Source organism: Heterodontus francisci, chromosome 6, assembly GCF_036365525.1.
Source record: "Heterodontus francisci isolate sHetFra1 chromosome 6, sHetFra1.hap1, whole genome shotgun sequence".
Taxonomy (NCBI): Eukaryota; Metazoa; Chordata; class Chondrichthyes; order Heterodontiformes; family Heterodontidae; genus Heterodontus; species Heterodontus francisci.
This window is the reverse complement of record NC_090376.1, coordinates 32,371,084-32,390,962: the sequence shown is the minus strand read 5'-3', so window position 1 is coordinate 32,390,962 and position 19,879 is coordinate 32,371,084. Positions and strand designations below refer to the sequence as shown.

General features: G+C 41.6%; 1 protein-coding gene across 1 annotated transcript in view; it reads left to right on the top strand.

Moving 5' to 3' along the window:
• Positions 1–19,879, top strand: part of LOC137371233 (NHL repeat-containing protein 3-like) — a 28,000-nt gene extending 8,121 nt beyond the window's left edge. Inside the window, exons 2-7 of the mRNA XM_068033443.1 lie at positions 6,342–6,494; positions 7,298–7,448; positions 8,501–8,701; positions 15,774–15,865; positions 17,234–17,346; positions 18,478–19,879. Coding sequence (XP_067889544.1) covers positions 6,342–6,494; positions 7,298–7,448; positions 8,501–8,701; positions 15,774–15,865; positions 17,234–17,346; positions 18,478–18,712 — 945 coding nt within the window. The 3' untranslated portion in view covers positions 18,713–19,879. The remainder of the gene's footprint in view (positions 1–6,341; positions 6,495–7,297; positions 7,449–8,500; positions 8,702–15,773; positions 15,866–17,233; positions 17,347–18,477) is intronic.

Below are 19,879 nucleotides of genomic sequence, written 5' to 3'. Positions count from 1 at the left end.
TCGCCAGCTACAGGTGAAAAGCTGCAACCAACAGATGCCCCTCTATGTTGCCTTCATAGATCTCACCAAAGCCTTTGACGTCATCAGCTAGTGGTCTCTTCAGACTACTAGCAAAGATCGGATGTCCACCAAAGCTACTAAGTATCATCATCTCATTCCATGACAATATGAAAGGCACAATTTAGCATAGCGGTGCCTCAGACCCCTTTCCTATCCTGAGTGGCGTGAAACAGGGCTGTGTTCTCACACCGACACTGTTTGGGAACTTCTTCTCACTGCCGTTGTCACATGCGTTCAAGTCTTCAGAGGAAGGAATTTCCCTCCACACGAGATCAGACGGCAGGTTGTTCAACCTTGCCCGTCTTAGAGCGAAGACCAAAGTACGGAAGGTCCTCATCAGGCAACTCCTCTTTGCTGACAATGCTGCATTAACATCCCACACAGAAGAGTGTCTGCAGAGACTCATCGACAGGATTGCGGCTGCCTGCAACGAATTTGGCCTAACCATCAGCCTCAAGAAAACCTCATGGGACAGGACATCAGAAATGCTCCATCCATCAATATCGGCGACCACGCTCTGGAAGTGGTTCAAGAGTTCACCTACCTAGGCTCAACTATCACCAGTAACCTGTCTCTCGATGCAGAAATCAACAAGCGCACGGGAAAGGCGTCCGCTGCTATGTCCAGACTGGCCAAGAGGGTGTGGAGAAATGGCGCACTGACACGGAACACAAAAGCCCAAGTGTATCAAGCCTGCGTCCTCAGTACCTTGCTCTACGGCAGCGAGGCCTGGACAATGTATGTCAGCCAAGAGCGCGTCTCAACTCAATCCATCTTCGCTGCCTCTGGAGAATCCTTGGCATCAGGTGGCAGGACCGTATCTCCAACGCAGAAATCCTCGAGGCGGCCAACATCCCCAGCATATACACCCTACTGAGCCAGCAGCGCTTGAGATGGATTAGCCATCTGAGCCGCATGGAAGATGGCAGGATCCCCAAGGACGCATTGTACAGTGAGCTCGTCATTGGTATCAGACCCACCGGCCGTCCATGTCTCCGCTTTAAAGACATCTGCAAATGCGACATGAAGTCCTGTAACATTGACCACAAGTCTTGGGAGTCAGTTGCCGGTAATCACCAGAGCTGGCGGACAGCCATAAAGGCGGGACTAAAGAGTGGCGAGTTGAAGAGACTTCGCAGTTGGCAGGAAAAAAGACAAGGAGAGAGCCAACTGTGTAACAGCCCCGACAACCAATTTTATCTGTAGCTCCTGTGGAAGAGTCTGTCACTCTAGAATTGGCCTTTATAGCCACTCCAGGCGCTGCTTCACAAACCACTGACCACCTCTAGGCACTTACCCATTGTCTCTCGAGACAAGGAGGCCAAAGAAGGATGTGGACATAGGCAGATTAGTAGAATTGGCAGACAGGTGCCAGATGCAATTTAACAACAACTTGTATTAAAAGATCTTAAGGTGCCTCACAGAGACATTATAAAACAAAATATGATACTAAGCCATATGAGATATTAGGGCAGATGACCAAAAACTTAGTCAAAGAGGAAGGTGTTAAGGAGTGTCTTAAAGGAGGAAAGAGAGACAGAGAGTTTATGGAAGAAATTCCAGAGCTTAGGGCCTAGGCAGCTGAAGGCATGGCCACCAATAGTGGAATGATTGAAATCGGGGATGCTCATGAGGCCAGAATTAGAGGGGCACAGATATCTCAAAGGGTTGTAGGACTGGAGGAGATTACAAAGATAGGAAGGGGCCAGGCCGTGATGGATTTGAAAAGGATTAGAATTTTAAAATTGAGGTGTTGTTTAACTGGGAGCCAGTATGGGTCAGCGAGCACAGGGATGATGGATGAACAGTATTTGATGCATGTTAGGACACGGGCAGAAGAGTTTTGGATGACGTCAAGTTTACAGAGGGTAGAATGTGGGAGGCCGGCTGGTAGCTTCACTTGCTGGGTCAGTCTCTCCCTCTCTCTCTCTCTCTGGCTGTCTTTTTTTAAGGTAAAACTGTGTCAACTCTCACCTCCTAGTAGGAGACATTCTCCTCTCTTCCCCATGGTGATTGCACAATGGCCCAGAACATGGCTATTTCACACCTCCTTTGTTTCAGAAGAAGACATTCAATTCTAGAATGTTTTTAGGATAGGTGGAAGATAGGTTTCATTAACACCTTTAGCTTTAAAGATTTGTCCTTTGTCTTTGTGAGACTGTTTGAATACACAAAAGGCCAATCCCCCTTTTCTTCGGCAGCCATTTTGGACCATTGCTCATTTTTAAAAATAAAGGTTCTTTTTAAAGACAAGGTCCATTTTTCATAACTCTTCAGAGCTAGTCCATGATTGTTGTATCGTCGCACTTCTGGTGTGCGTTACACTATGATTAGATGGATAAGAATGGAGACCCATCCCAGATGAGTACAAACCCAGCCAGCTGGATGACAGTGGAGAGATGTTGGAAGAGGATGGTTTGATGAACTGTTTCAAAGGCTGCAGACAGGTCGAAAAGGACAAGGAGGGATAGTTTGCCTTTGTCACAGTCACATAGAATGTCATTTGTGGCTTTGATGAGAGCCGTTTCGGTACTGTGGTAAGGACGAAAACCTGATTGCAGAGATTCAAGCGTGGACTTCCGGGAAAGACGGGCACGAATTTGGCAGGCGACAATGCACTCAAGGACTTTGGAGAGAAAAGGGAGGTTGGAGATGGTGCAAGGACAGTCAAGGTCTTGTTTTTTTTGAGGAGAGGGCTGATGGCGGCATGTTTGAAGGACAGAGGGATAGAACCTGAAGCGAGAGAACCATTAACAATGTCAGCTACCGTGGGAGCAAGGAAGGGAAGTTGGGTGCTCATCAGTTTAGTGGGAATAGGATCAAAAGAGCAGGAGGTGGGTCTCAAGAACAAGGTGAGATCGGAGTGGGCATGAGGGAAGATAGGGGAGAAACTAGAAAAAGATGCAATTTCAGGGCTAAGTCAAGTGATAACTTTTGAGGAAGTTTAGCCTAATAGGCTAGTGGAAGGGAGGGACATGGCAGAAACAGCTGATCAAATAGTCTTGACCTTAGTGACAAGGAAGTCCATGAGCTCCTTGCACTTATTGTTGGAAGAGACTGGGGACAGGTGTTTAAGAAAATGGTTTGTGGTGAGAAAAGAAGCTGAGGGTAATATTTGCATTCAAGGATGATCCTGAAATAATGAGCAGTTTTAGCAGATGAGAGCAGGACACACAGTGCTTTATGTGGTCCAGCCAGATCTGATGGTGGATGGCTGTGGTCAAGAGTGGTCTCTTGGACAAAATGAGCTTGGAGACGGCAAGAGGGAATATAGGAGAGAAACTAAAGAAGGAAACAAGTTCAGGGCTAGGGTAAGTGAGGCAAAACAAAGAATAGGCGTATACAGGGCGTGGCTGAACAGAGAGAACATGGGTTCAAATACATCATTTTCTGAAAGTGAGTGCAGATTGACATGTCAGAAAAAAGACCGATATAATTTTGGGTTTTATAAATATTAGGAACAACGAAAGATGCAAATCAATGGAGAGAGAGATTAGTTTTGTATTGCTCTTGGAAAGAACTGGTCTAGACATGGCAGGCTGAATGACTTCTATAATTCTTGGTCCTGTGAAGATTTCTGTTATCTGCTAGCTATAAGGATCCTGTATGAAATGAATAGGATTGTCTCACTATGGTTCTTAGTGAGCTTGCAGCACAAAATTTTCCCTAGTTTGAGTCTATAATGAAACTTCATTGAAAAAACTGTAAAGATAACTGACAAGGAAATTGAAATGCCATTTATGCAGTAAGGACACTTTTGTGGAGGATTTTTCTCTGATTCTAACTTGGAATCATTACTAAATCTAGGAGTGCTTGATTCTAATAGCAAGTAGAAGCACCTTTAGGTATTTTTCCTTTATTAAAGTTGCTATATAAATGCAACTATATTGTCCAAAATATAAAAATATTCTGTTTCCTAGCATCAATACTACTCAATTTGAGCACAAAAATTCACTAAAACAATGTTAAGCCTGAATTCCAAGAATGAATTTGATTGCTGCATCATTCTTTTATATATGGTTGCAATGACTATTCTAAAATGTTTCATTGGGGAATAATGGACTGCGTGTGTGACATTTTTGGGAATATTCAGTTATAGAATCATAGAATGATACAACACAGAAGATCATTTGGCCCATCCTCCTAGTGCCAGCTGGTTGGTGGAACTGTCCGACCATTCCCACTTTCCCAGTGTTTCCCTATAGCCCTGCAAATTTTTATCCCTTCAAGTATTTATCCAATTCCCTTTTGAAAGTTACTATTGAACCTGTTTCCTCCACCCTTTCAGACAGCGTAATCCAGATCACAGCAACTCGCTGTGTTTAAAAAAAATTCTGCTTATTTACTCTCTCAAAACCGTTCATGATTTTGAACACCTCTATCAAATCTCCTCTTAATCTTCTCTGCTCTATACTTGCCTGTAAATATAAAAACTGTCTGGCACTTGCCTGTCTGTCACACTTCATGTGGCACACTTACATTTTTTAAAAAAGTGTAAAGAGGCAAGCACTCATTTTGAACAGAAGGGTGTGGGTTCAAGCCTCACTGCAGAAATTTGAGCATGTAATCTAGGCTGACACTTCAGTACACTACTGAGGGAGTCCTGCATTGTCAGAGATGCCATCTTTCAGACAAAGCACTAAATCGAGGCTCTGTCTGACCCTCAGACAAACAATCCCATGGCATGTTTTGAAAATGAGCAAGGGAATTTCTCCTGGTGCCCTAGCCAACATTGATCCCTCAACCAACAACACCAAAAGCAGATTATCTGGTGATTTATCTTATTGCTGTTTGTAGGACCTTGCTATGCTCAGATTGCCTGTTGCATTTCCCTCAGTTACAACAGCAACTGCTTCAAAAGTAACTTGACTAACTGTGAAGCTCTTTGGGACATAGAACACTTATGTCCTTTTGAATTCAGGCTCTACTATCCCAGTGCTCTTCTGGTTGACCTTCCATCTTCCACCATCCAAGAATGTAAGCTAATCCAAAACTGCTGCCTAATTCATGCCAGTCTCATTGGCCCATTCACCCATTGCTCACTTCTGGTCCACATACACTTCAATTTTAAAATTCTCATTCTCGTATTTAACTTCATCCATAGCCTTGGCCACCCCTTTCCCTGTTACCTTCTCTACCCTACAATTCTCTGAGAACTCTGTGATTCCCCCAACTCTGGACTCTTGTGCATTCCCCATTTCCTTTGTCCCACAGTTGGTGGGTATGCCTTCAGCCTTTTAGGCTTAAGCTTTAGAATTCCCTCCTTAAACATCTCCACCTTTAAGGTGCTCTTTTCAACTTGATCTTTGATCAAGCTTTTGGCCAAATGCCCTAATGTCATCTCCTTTGGCTTGGTATCAATTTTATTTCCTTTTCTCATTTCAGATATTGATATATATTTTAGCATTTTCTGTTGCTGTTCTTAAAATTGGAGTTTACGTTTGTTGTAAATCCCAGAACAGGCCTCAGACCCTGTATACTTAAAGAACAGTAATGAGTTTTTTTTTCTTTTCAGTTTGTTCCCGACTTCTGTAAGTACTTAGTTGTGCTAGGAAACAGTTTTGCTGGTACCCGAGACACTGTCATACCCAGTCCAAGTGACCATTCTTCATCTCGATCCTAGATAGCAAGTGTCAGCAAGCCTTTTGATCATAGGAGTCCTAGCAGCCACAAATTTGCACTTTCAATCAGGGATTACTGGGCAGTGATCAGGGATAAGAATCCTGCCTGACTTCTTCCTCTCCATCTGACACACTGAGCTAGGGGAGGAGCTTCAATGAGTTCTAAATATGTCAGACCCTTTGTCGAAGAAGCCAAATCTCAAACTGCGAAGTAGTGCAAGATCATTAGCACAAATTTGGAACAGGTATTTGTCACAATCACTTTCCTTTAACATTCCAGTTGTGTGAAGAGCTATTGTTAATTCATACAGAAGAGACTGGCTGTCATCTACCTGCTCTTCAGTGTTTTTTTACAAAGTTACATTTAGAACTGCAGGACGTAAGACTGTAATGGTCAACTTGTTGAAAGCTATCTGGGGTTTATACATGTAACAGTAGTGCATTGAGAGAAGGCTTTTTCTTTCCTTCCAACAATGATGTAGTGGGAAAAGATGTCATCTTCAGTTAACTGAATAGAATAAGTAAAACTGAAGCATAGTTTCCTGTATTCCAATCTTTCCATGGTATTATACCATAACTACTTGACAAACCTTTGTAGAATAGTGGACCAGATATTTGGGGGCAGTGTTTAAAATTGTTTTTCATGCCTGCATCCATCAGGCATCAGCTGGATATTACTTGGAATCATCTAGACTGGCTGAGAAAAATCTCTACAAACTGGATACTGGATGGCCTAAGTTTCCAGAATTTTTCACAGGTCAGGTGTTTGGTGTTGCAGTCGATCCATTTGCAGATATCGTCTATGTGGCACAGGTGAGTTACACATTTGCACTTGAACACATTGTAACATAAAAATTGTTTAATACTCTCCTCACATATTATTTAATTTCTCCTGCTTTGCTGCTTTCCTACCAGGAAGGTGGGCTAGTCACTTGAACCCAGACTTCTGCCATTTGTGATTATATTGGTAGAGGTGGGCAGGAACAGTCAGGATCACTCTCCCCTTTCCCTTTCGAGATGCATGTAGTTGTGTTGCACCTCCAGTGACATAATACAACATATTGTACCACTAAACCAAATGAACATACCAAATACAAGTATGTTGTGTCTTTTAGCATGATCCTTAATGGAAATCAGTAAAAGTAAATTGTGTAAGCTTCTTTGCTCCAAACATTTCTTACTATTCATTAATCTATCAAGCATGGTAACGAAGGGATAAACTTTGGGCTTATTAACCATACAGTGAGATGCCATTATGGAAATCAGTCTACTGGAGAGATAAATTTAGATGAGCAGGATGGCCTTTGCTGTTCCTATGCTCTAACTTCTTTTGAAAAAGTTGATGCAATATTACCAGAAAATAGAAACTATACTTGTGCTTCTATAATTGTGCAAACTGTACACTTGCAATAACCTATTCCAAGTCTTGGCTAATACAGGTATTATTACCTTACATTAGCTGCCAGAAAATAGAGTGAAGACAACATTAAGAAGAATTTTTTGTGGTGCTTTAAGTAGCAGTTCAAAGTATTTGGTGTATTGCATCAAAATATTTTATTAATGCTTTAAAGTCTCTCAGTTACAAAAAAAGGCCATTATTTTCTTAAACTTTCCAGAGAGGAGAATCAGTATCGAAAGTTTTGATGTTTACAGAGGGTGGATACTTCCTCAAAGAGTGGAATACCACGACAATTGAGATGCCACATGGGATATTTGCAGCCAGCTCGTCAGCTGTGACTTCTGTGTGGGTGACAGATGTTGGAAATGGTATGAATGGCTTAGTGGAATTTACAGCTTCAGCTTTTGTAAATATAAAATTGATATGATGAATGTTTATCCTGCACTTTATTTGATTGTAATAATTTCACTTGTTCATTTTGGGGGTGGGCACACCATATATGTAGTATAATTTATATGGTGCAGGTTATTTTTCCAGTGCTATTCAATTTCACAGCTTGGCATGTGATTTGAAAAGGGATTTGAACTCAGGATATCTGGATGTTAGTTCTCCGTCAGAACCACTGGGCTTTCAAGTTTTTTTTCATTGTGCCAACTATGGCACGAAAGGACAGATGGTCTCCTAATACAAGGACAAATGAATTATTTTTTTCAAGAGAGGAGCAGGGTGGTCTTTAAAATCAGGTTAATTGTATGCATTCTGTAATACCATATCCATCTCACCATATCAAAACCAATACAAGAAATGGTGAAAGAGGATTATAGCTTGACTATGGTTTCATTTCAGTGAAAGTTTTGGAGGCTGTTACTTTGACATGTTGTAGAAGAAGAACCTACACACGTTCAGTCTCTCACAATTTTAAAACATTTTAAAATACTTATCTCACTTTACCATGATTTCAGCTCAGTGTTGCTTGACCAACCTCCTTGACTTCTTTGAGGAAGTAGATTTCTAAGTGCATGTTGAAAAGTCCAAAGATGTTGTATGCCTGGACTTGATAAAACTTTTGATTAAAACCCCACATGAAAACCTACTACAGCAACTTAAGAAGGCAAGCATCCTAGGTAAACCTTACGAGATGAATAAGAAATTGTCAGCAGTTACTAGCTAGAGAAGTGAATTCACGCTTCAGAGGCTTGTGCAGAGGGACCTGGATTCAGAATGCAATGCAAGTTGGTCAAATTCGTAAATTATATTGCAATGGGAGGGCAAGGTGTTGAGGGGAGAATCTGCCACGTTTGCTTACAAAATAACAGTGACTGTATTTCAAAGGTAATTTTTTCTCTATGAAATACTCTGGGAGCCATCCTGAGGATTTGAAAGGAGCTTTATAAATGCAAGTTCTTTCATTTTGCTCTAGGAAAGTATGGGCACACAGTCAAACAGTACACTCCGTCTGGAAAACTTCTTCAAATTCTGGGAACACCTGGAACTCCTGGCTCTGATTTAAATCCATTGCAGTTTGATCAACCAGCAGAAGTCTTTGTTTCTAGGAAGGGGGAAGTGTACATTGTGGATGGTGATGGAGGCTTAAATAACAGGCTAATCAAACTGGCACAAGGTAATTTTAATTGTTTAAGTTGTTAACTTCAGTGACTGTTTAATGACATTTCTTTTGAGAGCAATTTTCTTTGTGGTTTAAATTTACTATATTGTAACTGTCTCGGGATGGATGGAAGGTTTGGGGAAGAGATTTAATTTCTTTACAGTTTTCTCCCCTCCTTATCTCAAAGCAGACTGAGATACTGTCCCTCGAGCAAATGAGCTGCTTTAAGATTTCTCATGTTCCTCCTTGAGAGAGCTGGATGGGACAGTTTAGAAGGAGGTGTAATCTGTATCTAACATATGCTGCATCTGCCCTTGGCTCCACTTCAGTAAAGTTTTTAAAAAACTTTTTTTGTGATGCCTTTAAGGATTGCTGGTTAAACCATATGTGGACCACATTTTCCTGAATGCAGCTCGCCTACCGCAGGCTGCGTTCAGACCATGCGGTTTTGCAAAGTGGGCCTCAAGCAAGCTTTAGGTTCACTTTTTGCACATGTAAAGAGCCTAACGCCTGTTTCACGCTCAGGCCTTGGATGCCTCTCTTTCTGCCATTACCAATATGGCAGACTGCCCACTTCTGGCAATAAATGTCAATCCCACCATGGTAAATGCTTATGCACCCATTTGGCACTTGAAAATGGGTGCGGCACTATTAAAATTCTATGGTCGTGGCTTGCTGAGAAGAGAATGTTTCAGTTTGGTGCCAAAATGTTTTCCAGTTGACTTCCTCAAAGCTTAGAAATTACTGCAGCTCCCTAGTTTAAATGTAGTTGTAGTTTTAAAGGCTGCTTATGAGACAGCTGCCATAAAATTTGAAATCACAGATACTTATTGTGGAAGAATACTTTTTAAAAATACTCAATAAGTGCAGCTATTTTATGTATGTAGAAATTTACATTTTTACATAATATAAGAACATAAGAAATAGGAGCAGGAGTAGGCCTTTGGCCCCTCGAGCCTGCTCTGCCATTTAATAAGATTATGACTGATCTGATTGTGGTCTTAACTCCACTTTCCTGCCTATCACCCTGCCATAACCCTTGACTTCCTTGTAGATCAAAAATCTGTCTAACTCAGCCTTAAATATATTCAATGACCCAGCCTCCATTGTTGAGTGGAGAAGAGAATTCCAAAGATTAACGACCCTTTGAGAGAAAAATTCCTCTTCATCTCTGTCTTAAAAGGCAGACCCTTTATTTTGAAACTATGACCCCTAGTTCTAGATTCCCTCACAAGGGGAAACATCCTCTCAACATCTACCCTGTCAAGCCCCCTCAGAATCTTATTTGTTTCAATAAGATCACCTCTCATTCTTCTAAACTCCAATCAGTATAGGCCCAAACCGCTCAACTTTTTCTCATGATAACCGCTTCATCCCAGGAATCAGCCTAGTGAACCTTCTCTGAGCTGCTTCCAATGAAAGTATATGCCTCCTTAAGTAAGGAAACCAAAACTGTACGCAGTACTAACAAGGCAAGGGAATATACAATGGGTGGTAGGACCCTAGGAAGTACAGAGGATCAGAGGACCTTGGTGTACTTATCCATAGCTCACTGAAGGCAGCAGTACAGGTAGATAAGGTGGTTAGGAAGGCATATGGGATACTTGCCTTTATTAGCTGAGGCATAGAATATGAGAGCAGGGAGGTTATCATGGAGCTGTATGAAACGCTAGTTAGGCCACAGCTGGAGTACTGAGTACAGTTCTGGTCATCACACTATAGGAAGGATGTGATTGCACTGGAGAGGGTGCAAAGGAGATTCACCAGGATGTTGCCTCAGCTGGAGCATTTCAGCTGTGAAGAGAGTCTGGATAGGCTAGGGTTGTTTTCCTTAGAGCAGAGAAGGCTGAGGGGGGGACCTGATTGAGGTGTACAAAATTATGAGGGGCGTAGATAGGGTAGACACCTCCCCTTAGTGGAGGTGTCAATAACCAGGGGGAATAGATTTAAGTAAGGGGCAGGAGGTTTAGAAAGGATTTGAGGAAATTGTTTTTTGCCTAGAGGGTGGTTGGAATCTGGAACAAACTGCCTGAAGGGGTGGTAGAGGCAGGAACCCTCACAACATTTAAGAAGTATCTAGATGAGCACTTGAAACGCCATACCTTACAAGGCTACGGGCCAAGTGCTGGAAAATGGGATTAGAATAGATAGGTGCTTGATGGCTGGTACGGACACGAAGGGCTGAATGTCCTGTTTCTGTGCTGTATAACTCTATGACTGTACTCTGGGTGCGGTCTCATAAATGCCCTGTACAGTTGTAGCAAGACTTCCCTACTTCTGTACTCCATCCTCCTTGCAGTAAATGCCAACATTCCATTTGCCTTCCGAATTACTTGCTGTCCCTGCATGCTAGCTTTTTGTGATTCATGTACAAGGACCCCAGATCCCACTGTACCGCAGTATTCTGCGGTCTCTCTATGTAAATAATATTTTGCTTTTCTATTCTTCCCACCAAAGTGGACAACCTTACATTTTTACACATTATATTCCAACTGCCAATTGTTTTCCCTCTCACTTAGCCTATCTATATCTCTTTGCAGACACTTTGTGCCCTCCTAATACCTTGCTTTCCTACCTATCTTTGTATCGTCTGCAAATTTGGCTACAATACACTTGGTTCCTTCATCCAAGTCATTAATATAGATCATAAATAGTTGAGGTCCCAGCACTGACTTCTGTGGCACTCCACTAGTTACAGATTGCCAACCTAAAAATGCCCATTTACTCCGACTCTCTGTTTCCTGTTATTTAGCCAATCCACTATCCAGGCTAATATATTATTCCCAACACCATGAGCTCTTATTTTGTGTAGTAACCTTTTATTTGGCACCTTATCAAATGCCTTTAGGAAATCCAAATACACTACATCTACTGGTTCCTCTTATCTCCATGCTTGTTACATCCTTAAAGAACTCTAATAAATCTGTCAAACATGATTTCCCTTTCATAAAACCATGTTGACTCTGCTTGATGGCATTATGATTTTCTAAATGTCATGATCCTTTTTTTTACCTCGGGAAATATTGTGGTGCGCCTTTAAGGCTGTAAAAAGATCAGTACTACTTGAAGGCAACAAGCTCCAGGTAGTGTAAGTGAAAGTGCATTCCAGTTGCCTAGCTACAACCATACAAATTGAGAAGAGATGAAATACAATGTTGCCATTTGAATTTGAAACTGGCTGCCAAACACAGACAGTTAACACAGCTAGCACCTGAAGGGTGAAAGATGAGCTCTCAGATCATTTAAACTGAAGGAAGAGAAGTTAGTTTATTATTCTCTCACAAAATTCTAAAAAGTCTAGCCAGATTAATTCCTTAAAAAAAAATTATTGATCTGCTTTGTTCATCACTGGAAAGAAGAAGAGTTTAATGCTTCAAATGCTGAACTGAACTGCTGAATTCCTGTCTCTGAAAGGATCCTTTCCTCATCAGGCCTTGAAAGACTGCAAGTGAACTTTGAATCAGAGGACCATTCGTCAGGAAGCGTAATCTGCAAAGACTTTATTGTTTGTTCATTCTTTTTCAGGCAGCTAATTAAACAACAAAATACTGTTAGTTTGAGTATATGTATGCGAATGCGGGAGTTAGATTCTTTAAATAAGTTATAAGGTCTTTAGATATTGGTTTATCTTAGTAGTGTTTAAGATTTTAGTTTTTTTTAATAAATAGTTAATTTGTTGATATCTAAAGGTACCTGGTTTGGTTTGCCTCATTCAGGGGTTACTAGATTGTTTCAATTCGGCTGCTGCTTTCTTTGAATTGGAAAGCTTAAAGATATGTATGATGCAACCTGTGGAGCGGTGGGACTGAATTGATGGTGCATTGCTCCCACCACAATCAGAATCATATATTTTGATTGGGGGCTTTGTCCTCTGCATTTTCCCAATGACAGACGTTAGGCTAACTGGCCTGTGGTTTCCTGCTTTCTGTCAAACCCCTCCCCTTTCTTGAATAGAGGCATTACATTTACACTTTTCCAATTCACTGGGACTTTTCCAAAATATAGGGTGTTTTGGAAGATTACAACCAATGCATCCACTATCTCTGCACCCACTTCTTTTAAGACCCTCGGAGGCAGGTCATCAGGTCCAGATGACATGTCAGCCTTTAGTCCCATTAGTTTTCTTAGTACTTCTTCTCTAGTGATAGTGATTGTTTTAAGTTCCTCCTTCCCTTTTGCCTATTGATTTTCTGCTATTTTTGGGATGCTTTTTGTATCTTCTACTATGAAGACAGATACAAAATACTTGTTCAGAGTCTCTGCCATTTTCTTGTTTCACATTATTAATTCCCCAGTCTCATCCTCTAAGGGACCAATACTTACTTTAGCTACTCTTTTCCTTTTTATATATTTGTAGAAGCTTTTACTGTCTCTTTTAGAGTACTTGCTAGTGTACTCTCATATTCTAATTTCTCCCTTTTTTTAATCATCCTGTGCTGGTTTCTAAAATGTTCCCAAACTTCTGGCCTCCACGAATCTTTGCAGCATTGTACACCTTTTCTTTCAGTTTAATATCATCCTTAACTTACTTAGTTAGCCAAGGATGGTGCATCCTTCTACAAGAGTCTTTTCTTCTCAATAAAATATATCTTCGTTGAGGGTTAGGAAATATCTCCTTAAATGTCTGCCACTGCTTCTCTATTGTTTTACCTTTTAATTTATTTTCCCTGTCCACTTTAGCCAACTTTGCCTCCATACCCTTGTGAAACTGAATTTGAAATTCTATCAAGTTATGGTCACTCTTGCCTAGAGGATCCTTTGTTATGAGGTCATTTATTAATCCTGTCCCATTACACATTAGTAGTTGTAATGGGCGGCACAGTGGCGCAGTGGTTAGCACCGCAGCCTCACAGCTCCAGGGACCCGGGTTCGATTCCGGGTACTGCCTGTGTGGAGTTTGCAAGTTCTCCCTGTGTCAGCGTGGGTTTTCTCCGGGTGCTCCGGTTTCCTCCCACAAGCCAAAAGACTTGCAGGTTGATAGGTAAATTGGCCATTATAAATTGTCACTAGTATAGGTAGGTGGTAGGGAAATATAGGGACAGGTGGGGATGTTTGGTAGGAATAAGGGATTAGTGTAGGATTAGTATAAATGGGTGGTTGATGTTCGGCACAGACTCGGTGGGCCGAAGGGCCTGTTTCAGTGCTGTATCTCTAATCTAATCTAATCTAATCTAGTTCTAAAATGGCCTGCTCCCGGGTTAGTTCTAGAACATATTGTTCTAAGAAACTATCCCTAATAAACTCTGTGAGCTCAACCTGCAGGCAACTTTTGCCAATTTGATCGGTCAAATCTATGTGTGATTAAAATCGCCCACAATTATTGCAGTACCTTTCCTACAAGCCCCAATTATTTCTTGATTTATATTCTGTCCTACAGTGTAGCTACTGTTGGGGGGGCTATAAAATGCACAGTGACTACTTTGCTATTTCCAAAATCTGCTGCAGTAAAGTGTGTAGTTGTACCATATTTGGATACTACAGCCTAGGTTTTTCCTTTCTTGCAGATACCCAATAATTTTCCCCCCCATTCCATCTAACACACTCTCTCGCCCCTTTCTAAGGAGTCCCAAAACTCAGCTTTGATACTCTGTGGAGTTGCCAACCTGGGGTCAGGTGCATCTCTGCAGGAAGGAAAAATCTGAGGGACAGACATCAGAAGGCAATAGTTGCATGTTAGCTGCTACTTGAAGGGCAAAATTGGTGGAGAACCAGGAATATCCTCTCAGACACAGGAGGTGCATGGCCTATTGAAACCAAGGTGCTTTGAAAGAAAGTTAGAGGGATTCGTAAGCAATTTTTAAAAATTCTGCTTTAGATGAAGTCTAAAGGTCAATCATTTTGAATACTTGTATGACTTAATATTAAATCAAGTGATATTTAATGCTAAGGTCACCTCATCCCTTGTATTCAAACTAATTCTGAAAATGTCAGTCTTTTTCCTTTTGAACTTTTCGAGCAATCTTATGTTCTTAGATCTGGCAAAATTTTCTCATTGAGAAGTAATGGGGTCAGGAATATATATACTCCTGATCTGGGACTGCTTGGCATTGAAACTGGTTAATATATTGGGCTGAATTTTACAGACTCCCTCAGCTTTGGGGATCGTGGCAGGTGGGGTGGGGGACAAAAAATCCCTCTGGCAGAGGTCCTCCATGGGCCTCGACGCCAGGAAGGCCCAGCCCAATATTGCCGGCAGCGGTGAGTCCTTGTGGCGGTCCCCCCACCGCTCATCGATGGGACACCCATTAACATATTTCAATCCATTAAAATGAATGAATGAATTAAAACTGCGCCTCTGCCTTCCGTCCCTCTGCGATATTGGTGCCGGTGGCCGGCACTCCCGCGCCTTTGGATCCCCGTCCGGAGAACCAAGGCAGAACACTGGTGGGGAGTGAGGAGCAGGTAAGTTTCTCAGTGCGGGAGTGGAGGAAATGGGGTCAAACTAATTATCATTGGTTTAGGGGATGGTGGGAAGTTAGAGTTTAAAGTTTATGTACTGGGGTGGTGGGGTAGGTCAGGTGGGCAGGGGAAGTGTTTTGGGAGGGAGAGGGCAAGAAGGTAATTGCACGGTTATTGGGGGTGGGGAAGGGGCAAATTAAATGTTTTTAAAATTTTTTGTAACCATTTCAAATATTTAAATTGAATGGAAGGGCTCGGAGCCCTTTAAAAATTGTGTCAGCGCCTGCACAAGAGGTGGGCAGTTCGCCCCGGCCATTTAAATGAGCCATCGTGCAGCTTCATGGCATGTGGTCTGCGCAGGCAGACCACCATTGTTTTCATCAAATATATATTACAGCCCATTGGATCTATACATAATGAACATTAACTTAATCTAGTTGATCTAGTTATTCTGATGAAAGGTCACTGACCTGAAGCTAAAACTACAATTAACTCTGCTTCTCTCCACAGATGCTGCCGGACTTGCTGAGTATTTCCAGCATTTTTGTTTTTATAAATTAATCTAGTGCCTATTTACTGCTGCATTCAGCCATACAGTTTTTTTCCACCCAATTGGATTATACTCTACAAGAAGCGAATAACTAAAGAAATCAAATTCTCCTCTAGCTGATGCTCTTATCTGTTGTAGGCTTCGGGATAGCTTGGATGAAAGGAGAAAAGGGAGCTGGACCTTCTCAATTTTACATTCCACACAGTGTAACGGAAGATACTGTCGGGAGGGTAAGTATCAGCCTATATCATTGTTAAATGAATTATCTGAAAGTACAGTTTTAAAATCAAAAATATATTGAAAATTTGGCTATTTTATCAATTTGCATTTGAGTCTTTGCAAGAGATATAATTAACAGCTCTCTCAGAAACTAGTTTTACCATTATTTTGCAAAATATTTGCAAATATTCAACTGAAATTTTAGTGCTTGTGATTGTAGTTTTAGTTTTAGAGGTACAGCACTGAAACAGGCCCTTCGGCCCACCGAGTCTGTGCCGACCATCAACCACCCATTTATACTAATCCTACACTAATCCCATATTCCTACCACATCCCCACCTGTCCCTATATTTCCCTACCACCTACCTATACTAGGGGCAATTTATAACGGCCAATTTACCTAACAACCTGCAAGTCTTTTGACTTGTGGGAGGAAACCGGAGCACCCGGAGAAAACCCACGCTGACACAGGGAGAACTTGCAAACTCCACACAGGCAGTACCCAGAATTGAACCCGGGTCGCTGGAGCTGTGAGGCTGCAGTGCTAACCACTGCTCCCAGTGTAGAACTTTGCATTCCAGGAATGCATATTGGGAAGTTGGGTGCAGGAGCCACCTTAATCCCCAATATGAGCTCCTAGCAAATTTGTTAAATCTAAAATTGTAATGCGTTTTACATGTAAATAAAACATCTTCATTAAAATTAAGAGAAATTGGTAATGCAGCAAACAACAACTGTATTTTTACCTCCCAGTGCAGAAAAAAATCCAACCCAAAGTGATGGGATAATAGCAGTCTGCCTCCTCCTTTCCTTAAACTAAAGTCACTTTAGGTATCTTAATCAGACTTCTGATTAGACTTCATCTACATGACAAACTTCTCCTGATTTGACATTGTTAGCTGTCTCACACTGGAATAACAAGAATGGCTGACAGAAATATCACACATCCAGTGGGGGTGCCATTTTAAGTTTGGGTCAAGGCTCATTACTGGGGCAGGGTATATTCTGCCCTTGAGCTGGAAAGGCTTGGTTCTGATACTAGGTGTAAAAACTGGTAAAATATTTCATTCTCATCACTGAAAGCAATCACCTCAATGCACAAAATAATTCATAGAAAATTGAAACCAAGATAAAAATTATGATGTATTTCACTCCTCATTATGGAAAAATCTGAAGATGCTGATTGGCCTCATTGCAGGCAGTCCTGTTGTCATCGAATTACGAGGCAGTATCAATAATGTTTTATGAGAAGCCTAAGAATTTTCTGCAATTCTTGGCATTACAGCAAGTGACTCCATTGAGGAAGCAAAAGGAGAGAAAAATACAAATTTAAGTATGCAAATGGTTCTGTCTGTAATTCTGTTATTTTTCAACTGTAGATCTGGGTAGCTGACAGGGGCAACAAGCGTTTGCAAGCATTTGATGCAGCTTCAGGAGAGTGGCTAGGGTCCTGGACCAGCTGCTTCACAGATGATGCCCCTTACTCTGTTAGGTAAGTTCAAAATTCCACTAATTATTCATAATGGAGAATCTCAATATTTAGGCTGAAACCTGAAGAATCCAAGGCACTTGTTTTATTAAATATACATTTTTGCCAATTCTGTGGTGTCTGTATGTGTGTGTCCTTGCTTTTGATCTTGATGCACAGAGAAGTGGCTCAATGCAACTAGCCTGTTGTGGTTTTTATTTTTCCTTCCTTTCCTGTGGGGAAGCATCAGGCTTGTACCTTATGCCTTTCTTTGGCTGAGATTTAGAATTCACTTTGTGGAAGTTTTGGCTGTGAACCCATTCCTTCCACCATCACAGCACCAACAATGGCAAACATGTTTCGATTCTCTTCATAGAACAGAAGTTCAGTAAAGATCACGGGACCAAAATTCTTCTGGGTTTCAATTCATATGGGAGACTGACAGAACTCCCACAGAAATGGAGGGGACAAGTTACATCAGGTCTTTGCAATTTCAGTATTGCAGGTGTGGAACTTCTGAACGTTCCTTCACAGCAAATGCTAAGTGGGAATTTGGGGATTCTTAAGTAGTGAGTTTCCAATGCTGGCCATGAATAGGTACCCAACATAGTAATGGAAGCTGATGCATGAAGTGTGATTAAGCATACCCCCTGGTAAGTAGCTGGTCCCCTGAAGGTGACAATTATATTTTCACCAGAACAATTCCTAGATCAGGGCGCAGTTGGATTGGTTGCAAGGTTGGAAAGAGGGATCTAGGCAGTCCCCATTCCGCCACGCCCCCCCCCCCCCCACCCCCCACCAAAAAGGGTGAGAAAAGTGCCTAAATTTCCAGGCACGTGGACAGTTACCAAAAATGGCACTTTAGACCCACCTGCCCTGTGCAAATGAGGTGTCCTCCCACTGACCATGTAAATTTTGACAGGGTTAACGTTGGAGGGGACTGGCAGATGCAATCCTGGAACAACTGCTATGAATGCAGCCAGTAGAATTTGAGGCTGTTATCAATCACACTGGTCTTAGAAAAATTTCATTTTTCTAAGTGTTTAGACCATCTTATGCAATATGTGTAACTGCATTTCCTGTTATTGCTTGCAGCTATCTTCCCAAAACAGTGATTTGTTTTTAACTGTTCTTTTTCTTTTTTTAACTTTATAGGTTAACATATGACAACATGTACTTCGTTGTGGCCCAGTTGAACATTAACAGAGTAGTTTTTTTGTCTGTCCCGCCAATAGGTGACATTGGGATTTGTCACATAGTGGATGCAATTCAATTGGCTGATGATGTGAAACCCCATCTAGTGGATGTTAGTCGTAAAACTGGTGCCATTTATGTGGCAGAAATCGGTGCACAACAAGCACAGAAATTTATACCTAATAACAGAAAATAATTTTTGTACCTTCAGTTGCAGTTATACTGCCACTATCAGAGTGATGTAAAGTGGCCTCAGATGTGCATTAACATAAGAGTGGCAGTATAATACAGGTCTGATCTAAACCTTGAACATACTAATACAAAGAAGTTTAAAGCACTCTCAAATAGGCTTTCTCACACAGTTTTGCATTTACACTGGCAATGGTATAACTCCAGTCCAATGTAAAACCACATTTTTAAAATTAGGTCGAAAATTGAACCAGGAATATCCTAGGTTTTATTTCTAGTTCGTGCTAAGTTTGCTAATCTCAGCAAGAGCTAGTTTAGAGGCAGTGCAATTGTATCGTCCTAGCTCAGTGCCCCAGGTTAGGGTGGGGGAAAATAATTTGTGGTTCCTACTCTTGAGTGCCACCCAGTGACCCTTGCTGGAAGTGAATGTGTAGATTTGGCTTTGGCTGTGACTGTGACTGGCCCCTGCAATCATATAATTGGCTAACACTCATTAGGAAGGCTCACACATGAATAATAGCCACTTGAGTGATGAACTGCAGAAAGAAAGGAAATGTAAATATTAACAAGAAAATAAAACAAATATTAATGTGAAATTCCTCTACTTTTCCAAATACTGTCCCCCATGCTAAAGTATCTCTTACAGTGACTTTAATTTATTAATTATAATGAATATACCATAAAATAAAAAATGTTAGGTGGCTATTTGGAGTTATAAACATTATTGAAAATGGACAAGTGCTCTTGTTAATCATTTTTGCTAAATTGATTTCCTGTGTGTTTTCCCCTCACTTCTCTCTGCTCCTTGGTGTTACCCTCAGTCTTTTACACACATTAGGTTTTCTCTCCAACAACACTTAGGGCTGGATTTTGTTCTCCCCAAGCATCGGGGTCCATGTTTGGGGGGGGCCCTGAAGATTCCCTCAGGAGAGGGCCGCCACGCACCCAGAAGCCTGATATTACCGGCAGGGACGAGGCCTCATGGTGGAACCCCAACCCTTGGTAACGGGACCCCATTTGAATATTTAAATAAATTAAAATGAATGAATAAATGATACTTACGCTGCTGCCTCATGTCCCATTACGAACTTCGGCCCAGTGGCCGGCACTCCTGCGCCTTTGGATCCCCATCTGGGGAAACGAGACGCCACATTGGTGGGGAGGGGGAGGAGGT